The 22898-nt window shown below is 40.7% G+C and overlaps 2 protein-coding genes across 2 annotated transcripts; one reads left to right on the forward strand and one right to left on the reverse strand.

Annotated features, from left to right (window-relative positions):
• The first annotated feature begins 1946 nt into the window (after nt 1–1946).
• On the forward strand, nt 1947–16128 carry LOC140945878 (beta-hexosaminidase-like). The gene is made up of 10 exons (XM_073394936.1): nt 1947–2087; nt 6732–6829; nt 8345–9025; nt 9523–9687; nt 10063–10334; nt 10845–11591; nt 11897–12134; nt 13377–13629; nt 14314–14445; nt 15394–16128. The coding sequence occupies exons 2-10, from the start codon at nt 6781–6783 to the stop codon at nt 15545–15547; spliced, it is 2691 nt and encodes an 896-aa protein (XP_073251037.1). The 5' UTR covers nt 1947–2087; nt 6732–6780; the 3' UTR covers nt 15548–16128.
• On the reverse strand, nt 16080–21792 carry LOC140945602 (chitobiase-like). The gene is made up of 7 exons (XM_073394614.1): nt 20871–21792; nt 20001–20428; nt 18644–19393; nt 17931–18120; nt 17212–17464; nt 16931–17068; nt 16080–16218 (listed from the first exon to the last, which is right to left on the reverse strand). Exons 1-7 carry the CDS (start codon nt 21790–21792, stop codon nt 16089–16091), a joined length of 2811 nt encoding a protein of 936 aa, XP_073250715.1. The 3' UTR covers nt 16080–16088.
• Between the last annotated feature and the right edge of the window lie 1106 nt (nt 21793–22898).

Consider the following 22898-nt stretch of genomic DNA (forward strand, 5'->3'; position numbering starts at 1 on the left):
CACCGTCCTTCTGAGTTCACTGCGATCTTGATGTTCGATTTTTGACGGGAAGCGACGGCTGCCTCAGTTCCAGGTTTTCTCTGCCAGTCCGGTCGCCGTCGCCCCGAAAACGTCTCCATCTTAAGTTCCCTTATTTTGATTCAAGGAAGCGAAAGAGCATCGACAGCATGACGAATTAAAACAAATGGTGCAAAAGGGAAATACTGCAATTTAGTTCAAGGCGAAAAATACTGCAATTTTAGTTCAATGCGACTTCGGTCCTAGTTTGGATCCTGCCTGACATACTTGTCACTTTCAACCATTTAATTAAACCATTGTCAACACAGTGTTTGTAAATATTTCTCAGTCGTTGTGATAACTCCTCTCTTCAAGCGGCCTTTTTTGGAGTTCTAATTTTTCTTGTTTCACGAACTCGGACGAAAAGTATTTATGATAGATTTATCAAGCCCCGGGCCTTTTTTCCTAATTTTTCTGCTTTGTGACTCGAGCTAAGTGTACTCCACGGCCACAATTAACTAGTTTTACAGTCTTCGCCGTTTAGTTTCTGTATTTTGTATTAACAGACCGTCTAGCCCCCCACGCACACGTTCTTAGGGGTTCGTCACGCGTTCCTGCCCTACGAACGTCTGCTGAACTGAAAGATAAATTCCTTTCCCACTGTTCGAAAATATCGGCTGGAGATCACAGATCCAATCGGCGCTGTTGTAGTCAAAGTGTTGACAAGCCAAACACTTACGTACAAGCTCTGTAGAGTGTGATACGTGACCAAAGATTTCTGCTCCTGACGAGAATATTGAGATTAGCGTTGGCTTTTTGCATATTTCTCTCAGTAAAGGCTGGATTAGATGTCATTTGCTCATAAAGTTGTTCTTTGCGTGATGCAACGGCGGGTAGGCCTTTCCCGATTGCGCTGAGCACCTTTTGAGCACTTTTTTGAGTTTGAAGCACTATTTTGCATTTTGAGCACTCTTAAGCACTTTTTCGCACTTTGGGCAACATTTGAGCAATATTTCACATTTCGAGCAAATTTCGAGCAACCTTACCGGAAGTGGCGCGACTGCAAAGAAGATGGCGGTCGTCTTGACATTTCTTGAAGTGAACGAGTGGGTCCGTGTCTTCGTCGAGCTGTCTTTAGAGGAAATGTTAAGCCAACGGCAATCTAAGGCCTGCCTGTATCATGACCGAGACGTTTTCAAAGAGATGAGCTGAATGTTTTTTCACTGGTAGTACGCTTTTGTTGTCACCTTGCAGCATTACGCTACGCAGGGTAGAGCGCCTTAGATGAGGGACTGCGGACTGCGAACTGCGGACCACGGACTGCAGACTGGGTGTATATAAAACACGGACCAGGTATATAATGCGAACTACGTGCCATGTTTTGGTCTAATAATATTGTCACTCGACCGTAACCGTGTATAAAACTCCTTTAATGTTGTTGTTAAAGTGAAGAAATGTTGGCTCTAACAAGAATTTCTTTTAGAGATCTTTTCCTTGCGATAAGCAACATTGGCGGCGTTAGGATATATTTGCGCGAGTGTTTTTTGCCTGTAATATAAGGTGCTAGTGTTTTATTAGACTTTTTTGAGAATGGGATTGAAACTCGTTACAATCGGCGAAATCTTTGTTGATGTTTTGGGTTTGTCTTATAAAGCCACAAGGCGCGTATTCGAAGCGGACTTCGGTTAGGATTGTTTCCACAAGGTCCCGGAGGTAACCTCGTTCTGTAAGGCGAGTTAAAAATTATTTCTTCTTCAACTCCAATTATTCCTTAACCGAGTTTGTTCTAAATAAGCGCAAGGTTCCTGTTACCGCCTAATATTTTCTGTTTTTTTCGTATTTCCCAGGTATTTCCTATCGAACCCTTTGTAGTTTCGTTTGCGTTATTATCTTATAGTATTTGTGGTTTTTAACGCGGATATACCTGCGTACGTATGATTTACAAACAAAGAAATCTATTATCCTTTGTATTAGTTAGCATTGTCGAACGTGCTCAAGAAACTTTTTCAGTTCTAGTCAACGTGTCATCGTGTTAAGATCAAAGTAAGGCTCAACGTCAACGTTGTGAAATCCTTAAAGCGGACACAGAAGTAAGTCTTTTCACTTTGTGCATGATATGTTACGTTTTTTAAAGCCTTTTTGCATCGTATTAATGAAATCCAAAGTTTGTTTTCGTAGTTTTAAGGTAGTTTCTAGTTAATCTAACTATAGTTTTCGCTGTATTTATTTCTTAGTTTTCGAAACCGCTTTGTACATCGTTTTCTTCGTCTACACCGCCTAATCATCGCTTCGCTTCGCATCGCTTCGCATCGCTTCTTTTCAACATTATTAACGTCTCATCCCTTCGCTTCAATAAACTTTGTTTACTTATCGTCGAGAGCAAGAATCGTCAAGAATTTTCTGTCTTAACGTGGGATTATTAAAACGATCGTCCTGTGAGAAACGTTTCGTGCCTCACAGCTTCTCCATATGCAAAGCCCTTCTTAACGCTGAGAGGGTAAAATGAGGGGAAATGCGTATTTTGAAACGTTTCTGTCGGCTTGAGAGGTCTCAAAATGCGTTTGAATGAATCTTGGTCCTTTAAAAACTTCAGTGTCAAGGAAAACAATCTGTTTTGAAGACAGCTCGAGTGTAAAATTTATTGTTGTGCGGAAAGAGTTCGTGAAATCATTAAAGTTGTTGATTTCGGTTTCGGGAAGAGTCCATACTGGGAATATGAAAAAACTCTATGTAGTAGTTGTTTATCAAAGTAAGCCGTGAAAATGACCGAGAAAACATGAACCGCCATTTTTGTGCCCATTGCAAGTGCCGTGTTACGTAGTGTCTGCCGTTGAATTTCAATTAATTTTCTCTTATGATAAGTCGCATTAAGTCCTCCAAATATGAGACATATGACGTAGGGATAGCTAAATTTGACTGATAATGCTCTTCGTAATGGTGAAAAACGATTTCGATTTCCTCTTCTTGGGGAATGTTAGTGCAGAGAGAACACATGTCCAACGTAGCTCAAATTGTTTCACCTGGAAGTGTGTAGTGTCCTTGATGTAAGACTCTTGTTTTTGCGCGATTGGTCTTTTAAAAGCGAGTGCGAGTGCGATCTGTGGCGGCCACCGCTACCAGAGACGATTGGTCTGCCGACAGGAAGAGTTTTATGTATTTTGGTCATGGTGAAAAACTATGGTATTCTTAGTGATTTTGGCCTAAACTGAGCCACTTGTAAGTCATTTGTCATTTCATTATAATTGTTATGACTTTTATGGCTGTTTCGGATACAATCGGCTCATGTTAGATTCCAAAACCGGTCTTGCTATTTAAACAGGTCTTATCAAGACGCTACAGCTACCATTGATTGTTAGAACGTGAACATCACATTGAAGGGGTTATACACGGTTAGGGTCGAGTGACAATATTATTAGACTCAAACATAGACTTGCCCACAAGTCGGGCTTGATTTGTTTTCCCGAGCGCGAAGCGCGAGCGGTAAATTTTTAAAGTTTTCTGCGGCAAGCGAGCGAGAGAGCGAGAACCGGAAATGAGAAGCGAAGGACTTTGAGAAAGTCTAACTAAAACAGCATGTAGTTCGCATTTTATACCTGATCCGTGTTTTTTATATTCCGTGATCCGCAGCCCGCAGTTTATACTGCCGATCCGAAACGCTCTACCCTGAGTAGAATAATTGCGTAGAGTAATGCTGCAAGGTTACAAAAAAAGCATACTTACCAGTGAAAAAAACTTCAGCTCATTTCCTTGAAAACGTCTCGGCCATGATACAGGCAGGCCTTAGATTGCTGTTAGCGTAACATTTCCTCTAGAGACAGCTCCACGAAGACACGGAACACTCCCAACCTCGTCCCCAGGGTCCGTTCTGGAAAGCGGGAAGACCCTGGGGACGAGGTTGGGAACACTCGTTCACTTCAAGACGACCGCCATCTTCAATGCTGTCGCGCCACTTCCAGTTTTACCCTCCCCTTCCATAACAGGTATTTTTGGTCGGTTGGCAATTTTGTTTTTCATAAATACGAAAATCAAAAAACGATTTTTATTTTGGATTTCACCCGGCAGTAACACCGTTACACATGAATTGCTTTGTTAAGTTTGAATTTTTAATAGCTTGAGTCTTGGGAAGAGGAAATTGAAAACAAAAAGTTAAAACCACTAACTGGCCATTTTCAATTTTTAGTTTTTGATGTTCAAAATATTGAAGAATGATGTTTAATTTTACCTTTCTTAGCAACAAACATTGAAAATTGAGATTGTAAATTTTTTATTTTCAATTTTTGAGGAATCAAACATTGAAAATCACGATTGTGAAGTTTTGATTTTCAATTTTCAACATTGAATGAAGATCAAATGGACGAAAACCACATGGACCTTAAATGACCGGCAGTCCTATATTCTCAAAAAATTTGACAAATCGAAAAAATCCATCTAATCTAAACTATCATATGTCGATTAAGAAAAGTCAAGCGATCCTGAAATGCTTTGCTTTTTAGATCTCAAGTTTAGTGTTTGGTTTTCGCTGGGCTCAGAAAACGAAACCATGTTTTCGAACACTTTGAACTTCCTCTTTCCTCTTTCCTCTTTCCTCTTACCCTAGGTACCAGAGGTTTTTTCACGCGTGCGAAGGGGAGCTTCGTTTCGTCGGCCACAGGCCGACACGTTTTCGGCCGAAGGCCGAAGACAGGAGCGGCGAAGACTTTTTAAGACTTGACCGAAACCGGAAACCGCCCATGAAAAGCCTCTGGTGCCCAGGGTACTTTCCTCTTTATATAGAGAGAAAACCGTTCACAGTACAACTCATAAAACGGCCACGTTCTATTAGGGAACAAAGTAATTTTACAAATCTTGTAATCCAGGTAGTCTGTTCGTTATACTTCTATTTTGACGAGCTGTCAATTTACAAATGAACCGAACCGTGAAATATCAAGGGGAGTTTTCCAGAATCGTGGGGTTTGAGGGCAAGCGTTTTCTCTTCTCCCCTCCCCCTACCCCTTACACCTTTTTTTTTTTTGCTTCCCCTCTAACTTTCGCGCAATAACTCGATTGGAGTTATTGCATTAGTTCACTTTTTCTGCATTTGCATTCGCCTTATCACGGAGTATGCATGTCCTGTCTTTCACGACAGTCCTCCCGCGTATCTCTCCAATGAACTTGAGGGAGTACAAAAGCGGGCTATGCGCATTATTTTCCCTTTCTGCCCGTACAATGAGTCTTTAGTTGAGCCAAGCCTGACTAAACTTTCAGACCGCCAGCAGGAACTTGTAGGCAAAATATTTAAGGAAGTTGTACAGAACAACGAGAATAAGCTCCACGGCCTTCTCTCTCACACATTCTAGTCGAACCTAAGAAACACACCGAAATTTTTTTACTTCCAACGCGCTAAAAGCTTAAACTATGTTCCTGATCTATAGTTGTAGAAGTTTCGATTGCTTTTTTCATGTCGATTTCGTTTTTTATTTCGTATTTTTTAACAAATCTAGGAGCCTATCACAAGCCTGCAAATCACAATTATACTGTAATGTATTCACGTATTGTTTTTGTTATTCGTTTCTTTCATTTTTCCTTATAGATAGCTTAGTAGTGGATAACACGCATAATCGTGGAGCGTTCCAAATTTTGGTAAAAAATAATCAGCCTTGCTTCCTTTGTTTTATATTAGTGTTGGTATTTTTAAGTAATCATAATTATTTGTAAATAATCGCCTAATTCAATCTGTCGGCTGCAATATGATTTTAAATAAACTATCTACCGTATTTATTCGATTAACCGCCCTGGGCGCTTATCAAATTTTTGGACCTTGAGAGTGGGCGCTCATTCGAGGTGTGCGCTTATTCGAGGCTGGGCGCTTATTAAATTTTCACCATTTTCAGCAAGTGAAGTAAGTTTACTTTGCAACAAAACAATAAATGCTAATAACAAAACGCGAAGAAGTAACAAAGCAAGGTTTCTGTAAAATACTCTGAAGAACACTCCATCCTCGGGGAAGTCTCTTATTAGAATTTATTAACTCAAGTAGGTGGGGTGGGGGTACCACCGCGGTCAAACGTCTAAATCGTTATTTTTGTTTTTTATTGCTGGGATTTCATTTACCAGTTAGAGAAAAATGGGTAAAGATGTATAAATCTGTTAGTCAACATAACTATCTTTCCATTTTTCTCAAAATTTTGAGCTTTTTTCGCTGAAAACGCTTCGCGCTAGAAGAGAATCATGTTTGAAAATGGCGCCGATAATAACGTCAGCATCAGTTTTCAATCACTTAGAACTTTTTTAGTAAACTTTTAAAAAGTTTAGTAAACTAACAGGATGTTGGTAATACCCTAAACTTTCGATAGTGAGAGTAGCAACCTTAACTTTGAAGTATTTCGCTTAACTTTTGCAAATTTCACTCGTTTGACCGCTGTGAAAGGTGGGGGTGAGGGCTTATTTGAGTTTGATTGGGTGGAGGAGGGGGTGGTGCTAATTCAAGGCTGAGCGCTTATTAACTTTTTCTGCCTTTAGGATGGGAGCTTATTCGAGGTGGGCGCTAATTCGAGGTTGGGCGCTTATTCGAATAAATACGGTATCTATCTATCTATATATCTGGAAACGCTTACAACGAAAAAACTAAGAGCCGGACGGCAAACCCACGCTACAAATTCCCAGGAATACCCCCTGGGGAGAAAAGTTAACGATTTTATAGTTAATGAGGCGTATCGTGACGGTGGCTTATAGCATAGGATCATTTTCCTTTATAGCAGACAGACGGATGTGTTTATAGACTTGCTACAAGTCGACCTCACAAACATGGCACTGATCTGGATAGCGATGGCTGGGTTATTGCAAATAGTCGCAGGTTAGTTATGAAAGGAAATACTTAGGAAAACAAGCTTGTGTAAATTATTTTGCTACCCTGGCATTCATGCTAGGTGTGGACCAGTAGAAATACTTGGAGCGTTAAACCATTGCGGGTTACACTATCGATTTATTCACGCGGTTCTCGTTTCTTTCGAACGAATAGGCCACAATGACCTACCGAAGCTTCACCTTTCAAAACAAAACGTTCTTCGTTTATAAAGAAATTAAAATGAACAGAATGAAAAACCTCAAAGAAATGGAGAAAGGAAAATACAGCCCGATAGACTTCATTATTTGGATGAATACACCCTTTGAAGCATAATATGCGATGGAGAAGATTCCGGCCCTTGTATTATTTAGAAAGCGATCACGACTTTTCGGTTCCTTCTGTGGGTACCGAGGCACCGATTACGAACAACAAAAGAAACAATACAACCAAACAATTAAGCCCCCGGGAGAAATCTATTGTTCGGTTCCTTTGATTCTTTTCTGATGACGGTACCTGCAGAAAGACCCGACTTTTCTGTTTCCTAGGCTAATAGCTTCTCCTAATTTCAGCTGCGATAACGAGCAATAGCTACAAACAGATCCTGTTTTGATTCTGACACTGACTTGTCACTTTCAATGATTCACACCATTATCAATGCAATGTTTGTAAATTTCTCAGTTGCTACGATGACTTCTAATGTCGTATGCTGGCCTTTCTGATTTAGGAGAGGGACATTGGGGGGTACCCAATACCGCAATACCGTAAGAAAAATTGGAAAACACCGAAATACCGTGTCCAAAATTGACCAAATACCGATACCGAATTTTGTGATGGGTCACGTTTCACTGAAAGCTGTATCTATCTCGCGAGTTTGCCACCTCAAGCATGTATGCCCCAGACATCAACCTTAGACATTTGGAGTAAACATGAGAAGATCTTGAATTGATCGGTAGAACGATTGAAAAGCCCGGTCATTACCATTAAGTCTAAAGTCTAACTTTTATTTACCTATTTAGCTTACTGTGGTTCTAGCTGAATATTGTATTTACCTGTATTAGACAGGAGAGTGCAAATAAATGGTACCGCAATACCGTGAAGGATCGATCTTCTTTTACCGAATACCGCAAAAAGGATGAAAAACCGGATACCGTAGGGCTAGATGATACCGCAGTACCGCACATTAAAATCAACATTACCGAAATAACGCTTGAAAAAATGCTCAATACTGTTATATCAAGACGTTTGCTTCTTAAGTTCCCGGGCCTTAGTAATGCAAGGAAATTCGGGGGGAGCATCCCCTCATAGGCCATTATAGGGAGTAGCACCCCCTCCCCCCCCCCCCCCCCCCCCCCAGGGCCGGGTACTAGAGTGCTGTCATCAAAACCAAACTGTTACATAGTAGAATGGGAACAGTGGACATAAATATGATCTCTTTTATCAAAATGCACGAATTTTGCCAGTTGTTTGCAATCCGTGTTTATTCCAAGAGTATGCAAATTAAGTTTCTTCAAAATGCCTTTCTAGGTTCTGTTCAAGGGGACATTGATTATTTGGCTTCCAACATGGAGGTACGATATGACGTCCTTGATAATTTGGCCTCTGAGTTAACTTTCCTGTCGCAAATAACCCTGACGAACAAAGGACAAGTCCCTATCAAGCACGGCGACTGGGTCGTGTACTTCTGTAATATCAGACTCATGGAATCGAAGCATCTGAAGCATAACCCCGCAGGATACGTTATCCCTGGAAATTATGGGATCCGTCTGACCCATATCAATGGTTGCCTCCACAAGTTTGAAACCACAAGTGATTTCAAAGACATTGCTGCTGGTGCTTCTTTGACGTTTAAGTTCAAGGCTGATCATTGGTCCGTTGCTCGAACTGACGTCATGCCAAGGTGGTACGTCACGGCAAAAGGGTTGACCCCTCGAGTCATAAACAATACTGATGATGAAGAGCTTACATTTGTAGGAAATTTTGACACCAAAGAAAAATGGAAGCGTTTTGTCAAAGATTTGTACAATCCATACACCCCTGAGGATCGCTACGTCAAATACTTTATGTCAGATTTAGAGACAGCGGCAACTAAAGTCATCCCCACCCCAGTGGATATGAATATTGATACACAGTATCACGTGGTTGTTACGTCAGATTGGTTAATAAACGTTGATGCTGGACTAGAAAAAGAAGCTGCTCTATTGAAAGGTATCATAAAGAAATAATCATTTTTTGAGAAAAGTTATCACGTTCTTTATCACATTCATTCCCAAAAGACCTTTCCTAGAGAGAGCGTTGCAAATGCGCTGATTATCTTGCAAATTGTCTCAAAAATGCAGTGACACGTACAGCTCATACACAGAAAAAACTGAAACGGCATTGGAGTGTGCCTTCGCCTGAGTACGAGGGCAAACTTGCTCTGACGTTATGTTTGGGGAAGGCCCATTAGCGTAAAAAGAAGGTGGCGGTTTTGAAAAAAGACAGCGGGCCGGATGAAACGGGGAAAACAATTTTCTCAAAGGTTCATAGCACTTTAAAAATAAACAAGATAGCCGAAAAAGCGGTAGGTCTGGGCTAAACGTGCCTCGTCTTCCTGAACTTGCTTGCTGTCAATAGGCTACCTGTTGTGAGTGACGACTCAGCTGTTTTAGGCAAGACAAATGATTTTTATGAAGCACAGGGAGTATTTTTTTATTTTAAAACAGACAAACTTGGGATTACAGTAACCTCGACACCACAAAAAAGTAAAGTAATCAAGCTCATGATGGGCGACGTTTCTGTGCCTGGCAAGAGCGGTCAGCAGTTTCCAAGTGCGCATGAGTCGTACAGCCTTGAAGTTGACGCTGACAAGAATGCCATCACCATCACAGGTCAGTCTCTACCCGTGATCCTCTCTGAAAAAATAAAACGTCACTCTTTCTGGCGTGTTCCTTGTTGATTTTTAAGCCCGCTATGTTCTATGGAAGTTTGATCAGAGTGCCAGTGTCAAGGATACGCAGAATTTAAATTAGAAAGAGCCTTCCTATATTGTGGTATCGATCTAAAATCCGTTAATGTGCGTTTACTGAAACAGTTCAGCGATTGAGTTGCAATAGGCATTGATCACCCAAACTGTGTTGCCCATGCGTGGCTTTGCACAAATTTTGACTAAGGTCACTCATCAGATTATGCGTCGAACATCATTTTATTGGTACACAATTTTTATCTTTCTTTACTTCTAAAAATGTGTTGAATTTTAACCCCAGGTAAGGGTCCTTCAGGTGTATTCTATGGAGTGCAGACTCTTCTTGGAATAAGGACCTCCGAAGGCATAGTCCCCAAACTGACAATCAGGGACACTCCGAGGTATGGGTACCGAGGAATGCACCTTGATGTGGCACGCAACTTTGTCCCTAAGGACCAAGTCCTCAAGTTGGTTGACGTCATGGCAATGTACAAGTTAAACAAGTTTCACTTTCACCTCACTGATGACGAAGGCTGGAGACTGGAGATTCCCGGATTACCGGAACTAACTGAGGTAAATTAAAATAACATGACGTAAAGGAGCGACATGTCGTTTAGAGGGTGGAAGGTTGGAATTATTATACGTGTCTGGGAAACTGCGCACCTAACCCTCCCCTAAGCCAACATTTTGCCCTCCGGAGGCTTTGCTGCGAAGTGCAGCACAGTTAAGGCCTATTTCAAACGTCGTGCCACTGCCGCGCTAAGCTGGCTCGACTGTAGTTCGACTGCAGCACGACACTAGCACGACTTGGTTTCAGACGTCGAATTTAATTCAGTCGAATAGAACGGCTGTTGCCGAAAACAAAACACAATAATAAAGAAACGGTTCAGCAAACTTTTAAATGTATTCTAATGCATTTGTAATTTATGAATTGAGTTCGGCACGGGAGTAGCACGACGTTTGAAACGGGCCTAACTCTGACCAAGCGGACAATTGATTTCAAACAAAAGGATGCACATACATGTGTACGGCATATTTTATACACTAAGTTCTCGTTTATCCTTATTCTTTTTCTTTCTTCAGGTTGGCAGTAAACGCTGTTTTGATCTAGAAGACGGGCAGTGCCTACTATCACAGCTTGGTTCGGGCCCAGACTCCACCAGTTCGGGGTCAGGAAGTTACTCGGTCAATGACTATAAAGAAATTCTCCGCTATGCAAATGAGCGTCACGTACAAGTCATACCTGAATTTGACATGCCGGGACATGGGAATGCCGCTATTAAATCTATGCTCGCACGATACAACAAATTATTAGCTCAGGGAGATAAGGCTGGAGCAGAAAGGTATTTGTTAAATGAAATCAACGACACATCTCAATATTTATCCATTCAATACTATAGCGATAACGCCATAAATCCTTGCATAGAATCCACCTACACTTTTGTTGAACACGTGGTCAAGTCTGTGGTGAACTTGCATAACGATTCACAACCGCTGACCATATTCCATTTTGGTGGAGACGAGGTTGCTCATGGCGCTTGGATGAACTCTACCGCGTGTAATAATCTCGTGCAGAGACTGGGACTAAATAGCTCCGTAGGGAAAATTGCTGACCAGCTGAAAGATTATTTTGTTCAGCGTATCTCTAATATCACAGCCAATTACAGCCTCGATCTCGCTGGATGGGAAGATGGCCTTATGGATGTCAAAAGTGCTCCGTATGATCGGAAGTTAATGGCGAACAGGGAAGTCTATGGATATGCTTGGAACAATATCTGGGAATGGGGTGGCGGTAAAAGAGCCTATGCACTAGCAAACGCTGGTTATAAGGTACGGTCCAAACATTATTTGTGAATATGCGAATTTTCTTCAAACGCGCCATACCCCACTTACTATACCCAAACCTATTTTAATAGCATCGTATCATTTCCAAGTAAGAAATAAGTAAGCAAAACAAGCAAGATTGCCTACAAGACTTGAAAAACTCTGCAAGCGAGTTACCTGTCCTGCTCGCCTCTGCAAGCAAGGATTTAAGCAATGCGGAGGACCCATTTAATCCCATTTATTAAAATAAAAGAAAGCAATTAACATACAAACACCTCTTCCCATAACATGATGTTTTCCTAATTTTACAGGTAGTCATGGCCCAAGCCACTCATTTGTATTTTGATCACCCGTACGAACCTGACCCCGAGGAGCGTGGGTATTACTGGGCCACTCGGTTCACGGACACTCCAAAAGTATTTGGTTTTATGCCAGATGATTTGTATGCAAATATTAAGGTAGAACGCACCGGAGCCCCACTAACCAGGGAAGAGTTCTGCAGAACTCAAGACGTCTGTCCTGATTTAATGCACAAGGGAAATGTTGTAGGTATGGCGGCTTTCTTGGAAATATTCTCTCTACCAATGGGCCTATATCATAACATCTTTCGTCTTTTGAATATAACGGAGATTAAAGGGATCTTAATAAGTAGTAAGCCTTTTATGTACCATGGCATATTGTATCGTGATTCCTTTTTCCAAAGCAAATCTGCTGTCCACAAAACATTAGATATGAACTTTATTCATTTCCAAATATGATAGCGCAAATCGCTAACTGAAGACACAACTCTTGATTCAACAGAAAATTATAAGTCGTTTCTTCCGCATATTATGTAACTGTTTTACAGATCAAATTTGATTCCAGATGAATGTTTTTTCACTCAGGTTGATTCTCAATTTCTTTTGTCTGCTAGGGCTGTTACTCTAGATGTCCGCTTCATTTTAACTTACAGAGAGCTTACAATTTGTATGGAAAACTTCGGTGAAAATTTTTCGACGAATGGTACTGATTTTTTTTTCGTATCGAAACGAGTGGTACCATTTACAAAATACCTTTAAATTTTTCGCTCTTTTGAGCGGAAGCCTGGCATTGGTAATCCACAAAATTTTGGAGAAAATTTCAGGTTAAAGCGGGGAAAAGGTAATACCTCAGAAGGTACAAGAACTTCCATCCCGAAAGTTTTCACTCAAAAAAACATTCTCGCACAGCCAATCGGCCAGGAAAAAAATTCTTGGGAGCTAAAACTCTGGATTTGGAAATATGGCGTGCTGTTGAAAGTGTTTGGGTGTCAAGAGTTGGAAACAGTCCCAAAGTAGTCTGTTATTTCAATTCAGTAAAGATTCAAGTTTATCAAATTATTCTCTCGATGTGGCTGGGTTAAAAGAACACATTCTCGTTCTTGCTGATTTAATCCAAATATAAACGTTTTCCTTCAGTGCTGTATATTATCTGCCGTTACAAAGGAATTAATAAGGAAAGCAAATTACAATAGTCCTTTTTAGTGTTTTTACCAGAAACACAATTTCGATTGCGTAATTGTTACTATACGGTTGCTAGGTATTGACTGTATAATTATAGCATTATTGGAGTTAAGGCTATTGTTTATGCTTATTCGCTTTTAGACCGAAGCCACATCAACTATTGCAGATGAATAAGTCAACAAGCTGCAGAGTTAAACACCGTCTAGACAAGCACTTCCCTAAAGTCTAAGCTTCTAAGGCACCAGCGGGCACCCGGCAGGGGTGGCGGCCTCAAAAAGGAAAATTTCTTGCCTATTTTCTGTGTTTTTAGGAATGCAAGGTCATTTATGGACAGAAACCGTACGAAATCCTGACCAAATGTTCGCCATGATTTTCCCTCGCCTGCTAGCACTGGCTGAACGCGCATGGCACAAAGCATCCTGGGAAGATATTACCGACAGGAAAAAAAGAGACGAAATGATGAAAGCTGATTGGGTTAAATTTGCGGGTGCCCTGGGCAACAGAGAGCTGGTTCTACTGGATAAGATGGGCGTACAATATCGTGTTCCTCCCCCAGGGGCCAGGTCAGAAGCACGCTTAATTAAAGGAGATGTGTCCTGCACGGCTGTCCAGTTCATTTTTTTAATAATGCCAACCGACACGTCCTTATTTGCAGGCTATGGACAAACATGAGAAATTATATGTGAACGACAAAATCATAGCTTCGTGACAAATGATCTGTCTCCCAAGCATTACCTCCAACCATACAAACAACAAAAATGAACTTTGATATACTGTTAGGCTAACGAGTTTTCAAAAACCACAATTACAATCCGTTTCCATCTTCTTTAACTTTGTGCAGCAGAGCCTCATTTTCTATTTGCTGTGTTATTTACAGTGGCGGACCCAGACCTTCAAATAAGGGAGGGGGGGGGAGGGGTCCGGTCATCCAAACCCTGAGATAAGGGGGGGCCGGGCTAAAAAACATTTTTTTCGGCCCTTCAGGCCTCAGTTTGGTCTAAAAATAACGGGGGGCCCCTCCCCTGGATCTGCCACTGATTTATACCTTCTTTTAACGTTTTGAGTTGTTATTTTTACGTTTAACTCAATTTTGTGGCAGTTCCGCCATTGTATGACGTCTCAGGAATAAGACTTCCGTTTAATTACAACATCTAAAAATAACTTAAGTGAAATGCCCTTCTCCCTACCAATGCCATAAGATTCCCTCTCTGTTTCATAATTCTCCCCGTTTTTCTTTATATTTGTAGTGCTGAAGATGGCAAGTTGAAGACCATGGCTATCTATCCAGGACTAACTGTTCAGTATTCCGCTGATGGCATAACTTGGAAGGACGTCACCAGTGATACAACAGTGAAAGGAAAGATTAAATTACGGACCAGGTACGTAGGACTGGCAAAAAGGTCTCTCAAAATGCCATTGGTGGGTGGACAGGGTACGTAATGGGAAAAAGCATTAGAGCGTTTTCACTCACGTGATCAGCATCTATGCAAATTTATGGGAACAAAAGAAAGCGTTTACATAAGAAAAGAGTTCAACTCCCACAGGACTGGTTTGGGACATCAATATGGCCGCCGTGACGTCATGTGAAAACTCTCTAAACGAGGCTGGAGTTAACCTTGTTTTGATACAAACCTTCTTGCCTTATTATGTTATTTAGTATTTTTTTAAGTTAATCTCCACAAGAATGGGAAAGAGGTTTTTGTCATTAAACAAGGTGAACCTGAGCCTGACTTTCACTCAAGGACTAAGTTACTAAGTCCACAGCTGTAAACTGGCCTATTGTGTAGCAAACACAGCGTGACTGAACTCATATTCAGATTCGATAATGTGCTTTCAGTTGCACACCCATCCGCTTTGATTAATCTTAAATGTTGTTCAGGACTCGGTTGCTCTTTGCCATATAAATACAAGTTAAAAGCCATGTGGACGATGTTGATATAAATATGTTCCGCCCTTATTACAAAGGTTCCGTCCCTAGCAAAAAGGTTCGACAGTTTTAAAGCTGCTTTTATTGGGAAATAAACATCAAACAAATGGTCACAAGTCTAAAACTAGGAAATTGACATAGACCAGAATTTCTAGGTGATGTTGGCTTGCAAATTAGTCACGCCTATGTAAAGAAAATTCCAAATAGTAGGAGAGTACACCCACCTTTCTAATGAAAACTTAACTCGTTTTTGCCTAAGTTAAGATAAACGAGGTTTATAAAAATCATTCCTGACCTGCTTAGTCAATTTTTTAGTCCGCATGCCCCTTAAGCAGTGGCAGAATTAGAATTTGAAATTGAATTATTGTTAATGATACCCTGTTTTATATCAATCTCGCAGGTCAGCGGATGGTTCTCGTTATAGCAGGCTTGTTGAGATGGAAGTGGCCACCGCAAAGCCCACAGTGAAAGGCTGCTCACCCCACCTCATGACGTCAAATATGACCAAACTCACGGCTACTGTAGTAGTCATTTTTCTGTCGATTTTGCGATAATTTTGCTACAGTTTACATTGAACCCTTTCCCCTCCAGCGATTTACCATGGAGTTTGCCTGAACAATGCTCAGCACAATACTTGTACACACTCTGGGGCGACGAGCATCTGTCCTCAAACGCATCTCTTTGTTAATATTTTGCATGAAACACCGTCAGTATAATTTTTGGCTGCGTTAATCTACACGAAACTTATAGGTCATGTTTTTTATCCTTCTCAGTGACTGGAACTAATTCAATTGTTTTTCCAAAAAATAATTTTCTTTCTTATGTGCACGTTTTTAGTATTGGTTTGATTTGATATATCTTTGGATTTAGATACCACCTCAGCTTTTTTTGGTTGTGTTCTTTTGTTGTGAATATTCTTCTCTATCTGAACTACTCCAAGGTTTTGAATGCTCTTCTCTTGGTGAAATCGCGCGTTGCAAGAATTTCTTCCATGGTGTCTTCGTGGTTTGTTATTCTGTTTTCCGTTACTTTAGGTTCGATCTGCACTTTTTGGCCTTAACCTTTCACGTGGTAAATCAACTAGCTGGGAGATTGTTACTTTATGTGATGTAATTGTTTACTCGTTTTTTTATAATCTTGTTCTTTCTCGTTTTTCTGGTCAGCTAGTTTAGGGATCAGCGTTTCAACCTCGACCGTCCTGCTCACGCGTTCATCATCAGCGGATCTTAAACAGTGAAATAAAGGGATAAAGAAAAAAAGAAGAATGAACAAAAAAATAAACATGAAAAACACCTGAACACATCCTCAGACGATTTTGTTGTGTGATTTTAACCAGTGAAGAAAGGATTTTTTTTTTTAATATAAGCAAAAAAGTATTGTTTTCAGAGTTTTTATGATGACTGTAATTCATTCGAAAATAACCCCTTCTTCATCAGTGTCTGACGTCAACGCTGGAACTAGCGCTGGGAATGCGTTCCCTTTAATCACCACACAGCAATTCAACACCGTGTTTGGCTTGAAACGCCAAAGTAAGGAGACTAAACCGTTCATCTATGAGGCCGTTTTTATCAGTTTTGTTATCAGAAAGCGTCTCAAGGGAAAACACGACAATTCCTCTCTTTATTCATCTTCACCAATGTTATCCACAAACTGACGTCAGAGCACCCAATTGTATGAATCAAGTCTCAAAGCAGAAATTCAACAAATCTTACTAGACAATCTTAGATTTTCCAAGCACAACGCTTTCGTATTGGTCTTGGGTAGAGACGGATTCATGAAAACTCAAAAGACTGAATGGGCATAACGATTTCATGTGATCAGTCGCCCCATAACACTCAACTGAGGTGTACGTGCATGAGAGCTTCTGCTCATCTTTCAGTTGTAGGCTCTAACAATATTTTTAGAATAATTGACCATGGACGACCCTAATTCCTTACCTTGTCCTCAACTGTAATTTCCCATCAACCTCTACGCCGCCACTTGTGACGTCATTCCAGGTTTCTCCATCGTCTCGCGAGAACTCAACTTTAAGGCCTGGCAGCGCAGTCCTGACTTCAAGTTTCCTCCCTGTAATCCTACAGAAACAATTTACAATATAGTCATGTCTCATCCCCACGTTAGATACCTCCTGTAAACTTTGATTAAGCGGATAGTCTGACTTGTAGCCTATTCTCAAGGTTTTTCTTAATGATAACAGAAGTACACTCTTGTTTTTTACCTTGCGGCCGGTGGAGGAACGCGGTATGGTACACCCATCTCATCCAGTCGGCCCAGTTCCCTGTAGGTAATAGTGTTAGCAAACCTCTCCCAGTCACCAGTCCTTTCACGTTCTCGCGTCAGCCTGTCAGTGACCTCTTCCCATGATGCTTTGTGCCAGGCTCGCTCTGCCACAGCAAGAAGCCGAGGGAAGAGCATAATATACATTTGTTCCGCAGTTCTTACTGTCTCGCCCCACAACGCTGACTCGATACCTAAAGCAAACGTTGGACGCGTTAGAGCCGCTTTTATATGTGGGTTGAGGAACGTCTGTTGATAAGCTGCACCTACACGCACTGCAATCTGAGCTGTCTCAGCTTGCAATCTTATTGAAAAAATCCCAATGCTTTGCTGTCACACCCCCCATTATGTGTTGGCTGACCGAAAATTAGTTTTCTCAAGAAGAAGAAGCGCTCGAAGAGATAAAAAAAAGGTGACGTTAAGAGATGGCACATTGCTCTGACGAAAACGTAGCGCTCGAAAAGTCAGCTTTCAAAACTAGCTGATTTTGATAAACTACTTTTTCAACTCATAATGTAACTGAGCCCTTTATTTTTGAATCTTTCTGAAGAGCTCGTGAATGTCTTTTAGGAGGCAAATTGCGTCTGGAGAGGGCAACTCAGAAGTCAACACGACAATTTGTAAACAGTCTAGCGGTTGCATATAAAATATATTTTTTACCTACAACGTTTTGCTGTGCTTGGCTGCAATTACTGGAATTGCAGGTGATTTCTTTGTAAAGATCAACGGGCGCGAAACCAAAGATTTTCCTGGTATCAGTGTAAGGTGTTGCCCAGTGCTTTCCGCGCTCCTCGGGATGAGGCTCATAAGGATGATCAAGGTAGATATAGTCTGGGCTTGACAACACAACCTGCAGATAATAGATATATTTTGTTATTAGCGATTAATCATAGTTCATCCAATCAGAATACGGTATTTGTTACTGAATCCGAAAAAACAATGTTGCCAATATAGTCATCCCTTATGATCGTTATTGAAAAAATGGATAAATGGGGTGTGGGCCTGGTCCCGAGTGGTTCTCTCTTGCCCCTTTGTCTGCTTGAATACTGGGGGGAAATGGGTGGGTTTCTAGGGCGATGTCATGGCTCACAGTCGTGTCAGAATGTCGAGATTTTCACCAAAAATAGGGCACGTCTGGGGACTTGGCTGCTATAGCTTCTGTGGGGGAGGTTATAAAAGATGTAAACTTTTCAACTGATCTGATAGAGTAAAGGTAATTTGCACCTGTAAAAGACATTCACTTGTTATTCTATGAGATGACTACTATAAGTGAGCGATATGGTTAGCTTAAAGGAGTTGATAGGACTATAGAAGCTCAGATTTTACGTTAACATTCAAGAAAAAATAATACATTGAAACATGATGATTTTCACCTTGTATCCGTGATTAGCCATCAAAGAAACTTCCTTGAGGTTTTTTACTGCACCTGTCACACTCCACGAAAACGAATAAATTTCCTTATTTGAAAAAAAATCTCTTGGAATAAGTGTACGCCTGCTTTTCTCGAACAAGAAATCTCCCCACCCGGCCAAAGCGAGGTTCATTTCTGCCGTAATATTTGATATTTGTGTTAAGAAGTATTCTTTTAATTTTTGGTGCGTTTGAACGCTTTTATATGTAAAGTTTAAGATTTTAGCAATCTTTTCACACGCGGGTGATTTCCTCCATGCTCCTTCGGGAACTTCATCTCCTCCAAAGTGAAAAACAGTCAGGGGTTGAATATCGTGATGTAAGTTTGTTAGCTCTCTCAACACCCGCTCAATAAACCTGTATGTCGACCTCAAACAAGAATTGGCTGTATCGTCTGTAAAAAATTGCACGGAGAAATACCGAGATTCGTCTTTGAAGTCATTTAGAAGAAACTCCTTTGCTTCGGACTCCTTTCCTTCCTTAACCAGCCTATCATGACGAGCTATCATGCTTTTAATGGCGGCATGACTGTGGCCTGGTAAGTCAAACTCCGGAATCACTTGAATATGACGTCTCTTTGCGTGACGTAAAATTTCCCTGTAGTCTTCAGTAGAGTAGAACCCAGTGCCCGAGGTGCTGGTGTCGGGACCTGAGCCGAGATGAGAAAAGATACAGGTTTTCTCTTGTAAGTCATGGCATCTTCTGGCACCGACCTAAACGATAACGAAACGAACAGGAAAAGTTAATCGCGCCTTCAAAGAAGACTGTTCTCGCTTTATAAATAAAAGTATTCCATTACATGCAGGATAAGTCGTTCTTTATTTCCAATTTACAGAATAAGAGGTTTTAAACGCCAAGCCATTTTCATAATCCGGTAACTGGTTTATGGTGGTATACTTTGAAGCCAATTAGGGGTGTTGAATTTTCTCGAATAGCAATTTCAAGGAGTTTATTCCATGAAGAAGAAGAAAAAAGCTTTGAGAAAAATTTGTTAGGTGACTTAAAGGGAAAAACAGTTGCCCATACGGTTGTTGAAATCCTTCATCAGGTATTCCGACAACATTCTCACCTGACGCATTTTCACAGAAATTTTCATAAAACGATCAAATTGTATTTTCCGATCCCTTGCTTTCCGTAGCCTGCACCAGGGGTTCAGATAGTAGACTGCGGGAGAAAAATTGACGAGCGGAATGTTCCCTCGCTCTCGACCCATTCCCCCCTCGTTTTTCCCCTTGTTTTCCCCGCGTACGATTTAACTCGCTCCCCACCATCTGAGCGCCGCACTCTACTATCTGAACGTCTGAAAAAGGCTATGCTCACTGAAGTCAATTCCTTGATTCCTGGTATTTCCAGTCGCCATCCCTCATTATCTGTGAGGTGGAAATGAAGTTTGTTCATTTTGTACATCGCCATGACGTCCAGTAGCTTCAATATTTCATTTTTAGGTTGAAAATTCCGGGCAATATCAACCATCAGCCCTCGATATGAGAAACGAGGAGAGTCTCTGATTTGCACCTCAGGAACCTGGCCTTCTTTGGTGATGAGGGCAAGAAGAGTCTGGACACCATAGAACACTCCGGCATTCCCAGTTCCAGTAATGATGATTGACATCTCGGAAGTATTGACTTGAATGTGGTACGATTCACTGGAGGATATGTCTGTTCCTTGTACCGACACTCTCCCTAGTTTAAGCTTGATGACTTTGTCGCGCGTAGACTGTGAAAAGGATTTTGGTATATTAAGCTTACCTGAAGAGAAAAAAAGTTTTTTTATAAATTTCCTATTTTTTACTTAAGACATACGTAATTATTTCCAATGTCTGTACTCTTATAGACCATACAAATGACTTCAAAAATGTTCAAAATTCAAACCATGAGCCGCCTGTGAGTGGATTCACGGTAAAGTGAGACGTAGCTGACTATTTATATTTGTAGAGTTTTTGTTTTTGTTTTTTTGTTTCTTTTCACAATGGCTGAAAAGCTCGTTTCGGGTAAATTTGAGAGAAAGTAAGCTACCTCAGCTCACTGGTCGTTGGAGTCCCCCTCTTGCGCGCGCATGTGAAAAACATTTACCTCCAGACATTCCTCCACACCCATACTTCTTAGGCACCTGCTCCGTGCGAGCTAACTTCGTCTTCCCCGCTAAGTTTTCGAAAGTTTCGTTTGCAAGAAAACCAGATATTGTAATTACCTGCTAGGAAGCTTGTTTCATCTTCTAATCCCGGCTCCCCTAAAACAATCCAATTGCCATCAACAGATAGTTTATTCGTTGCATTGAACCCAACAACCTCCGATGGTGTTGGGATAACTAAAAGGGGAACATTCCCAAGATCAGCCGCATCGCAGTTTACAAAGCTATCCCACGATTTTCTTCTCTGTGGTGGGAAAAATACGAAGTCAAGTGCTTCACTGGCAGTGTTGGGAATGATCCTTGGTTCCAGTCCATCCGCCGCCACGTACCATCTGGGGGCCAGGTCACTCCTCGACTCGGTTAAACCGGTATGGACCATGATCTCCATTGATTTACCAGGCGGGATAGCTTGAAAGTCTTTTGTTGGCTCAATTTTAAATGAACATCCACTCAAATGAGTCAGTTTGATCGATTTTTTGTCACGAAGTACGTACCCATCTTCTCTGTGTACAAGATGCCCAAGCTCCAATCCTGTTGCTAGACACATATAAATTGCCCAAAGGTTTCCCCCAATTAGTACCGATCCTTTATTTATTAAAGTTATGACCGCACTATTAAAACTCTGCAGGATCTCAAAGCGGACCTCCATATTTTGGGCTATACTGTCTATGATATGTTGAGTCAAAAGCACTGTCGGAGTTGTAGGTAAAAAACTTGTTTGCTTAGCAACACCAAACGTCTTAACCACCACATTCAAGGCGGCACCGGTGACATTTGACAAAACAGTGGTCACTAGTTTTGTCATCACTAAGGATTTTATTGTTATATTGGTTTTAGAAATGCCTTTGTTGAGAGTTGTTGAACTATTTTCTGAAAGCCTTCTTCCATAGTCCCACTGTGAATGCGGTTTATCTAAGGAGACAGAAGAGCTGGCGTTTGCAACTTCCGCGTTTGTAACGTTTATAATCCTTACATCTTGCATATTATCGCCTCTCTTTGGACTTACACTCTGCTCTTTAGATTTGTTATGCTTCGCATTGCTTAGTGCCTCCAAATTCAATTCAAAGTTATTGTTTGTTGATTCGCCTCTCTCCAAATGAGCCTCAAGTATTTGTCTGTCGGAGGGACTTTCATCATTGTCAACTTTAGAGAATTCTTTGAGGCGAAAATCTCTTTCTAAACCTTTCAGCAACTGATGTATAACTTCAGATTCGTTACCTTTCAGAGCGGTGAACACAAGTGGATTGTCCCCTGTGGAGAGTAGTAAATCCACATGAGCATACCGCTTGCTTAACGGAGTTATATATATGCACAGTATAAATAAGATCACTTACTTTATAATTATTGCACAGAAACATTTTTCATTCTTTCTTGCATAAAAATTTCCACTTTTATGAAACAATCCAGTGACTCAAAACGGACACATATGGTAGGAAAGCAAGTGTAATAATCTTCATCAGTATAAGATTCCTTAACTCCTTATTCAGTTAGAGTGCTCTCGTTCCTTACCTCTATAGTTTTCTTTTACTATCGTATCTAAATAACAATAATAATAATAATAATAATAATAATGACATTAATAATAATAATAAAGTCTTTATTCATCAAAAGATAAAAATCCCCTCGCACTCAAGTAAGTGTAAGAAATTTTAAAAAGGTAAAATTAAGAATTAAAAAAATCTAGTATATTACATAGCTAATTCATATTTAAAAACTAAACGATTAATAAAAGAGTTTTTAAAACGCATGGTGTTAATCTTAGGTTTTAAAAAAAATTCTTTCCTAATATTGTAACTTGACGGTTTAACACGAGGCATACTAGATATGAGTGGATGTCCTCATTTAGCATTAGAAACTTTTCTGAAAATTTTACGGTCTTGCCTCTCTAAGAAATCATAAACACTTGCAGGCTTAGACGTATATTTCCTTTTAAAACAGAGGTCCAAGAAACATTTTACAGGTGTAAGATCGGACTCGGAAGTGGTGTAGACAGATAATCGTAATTAATGTTAGGTAGAACTATTGTATTAAAGAGAAGGTCTATTTTTGACTGATTGTACTCCTCTTTGCGCAGCGTTCTAAGGATAT

This window comes from Porites lutea, chromosome 8, assembly GCF_958299795.1.
Source record: "Porites lutea chromosome 8, jaPorLute2.1, whole genome shotgun sequence".
NCBI classification, from domain to species: Eukaryota; Metazoa; Cnidaria; class Anthozoa; order Scleractinia; family Poritidae; genus Porites; species Porites lutea.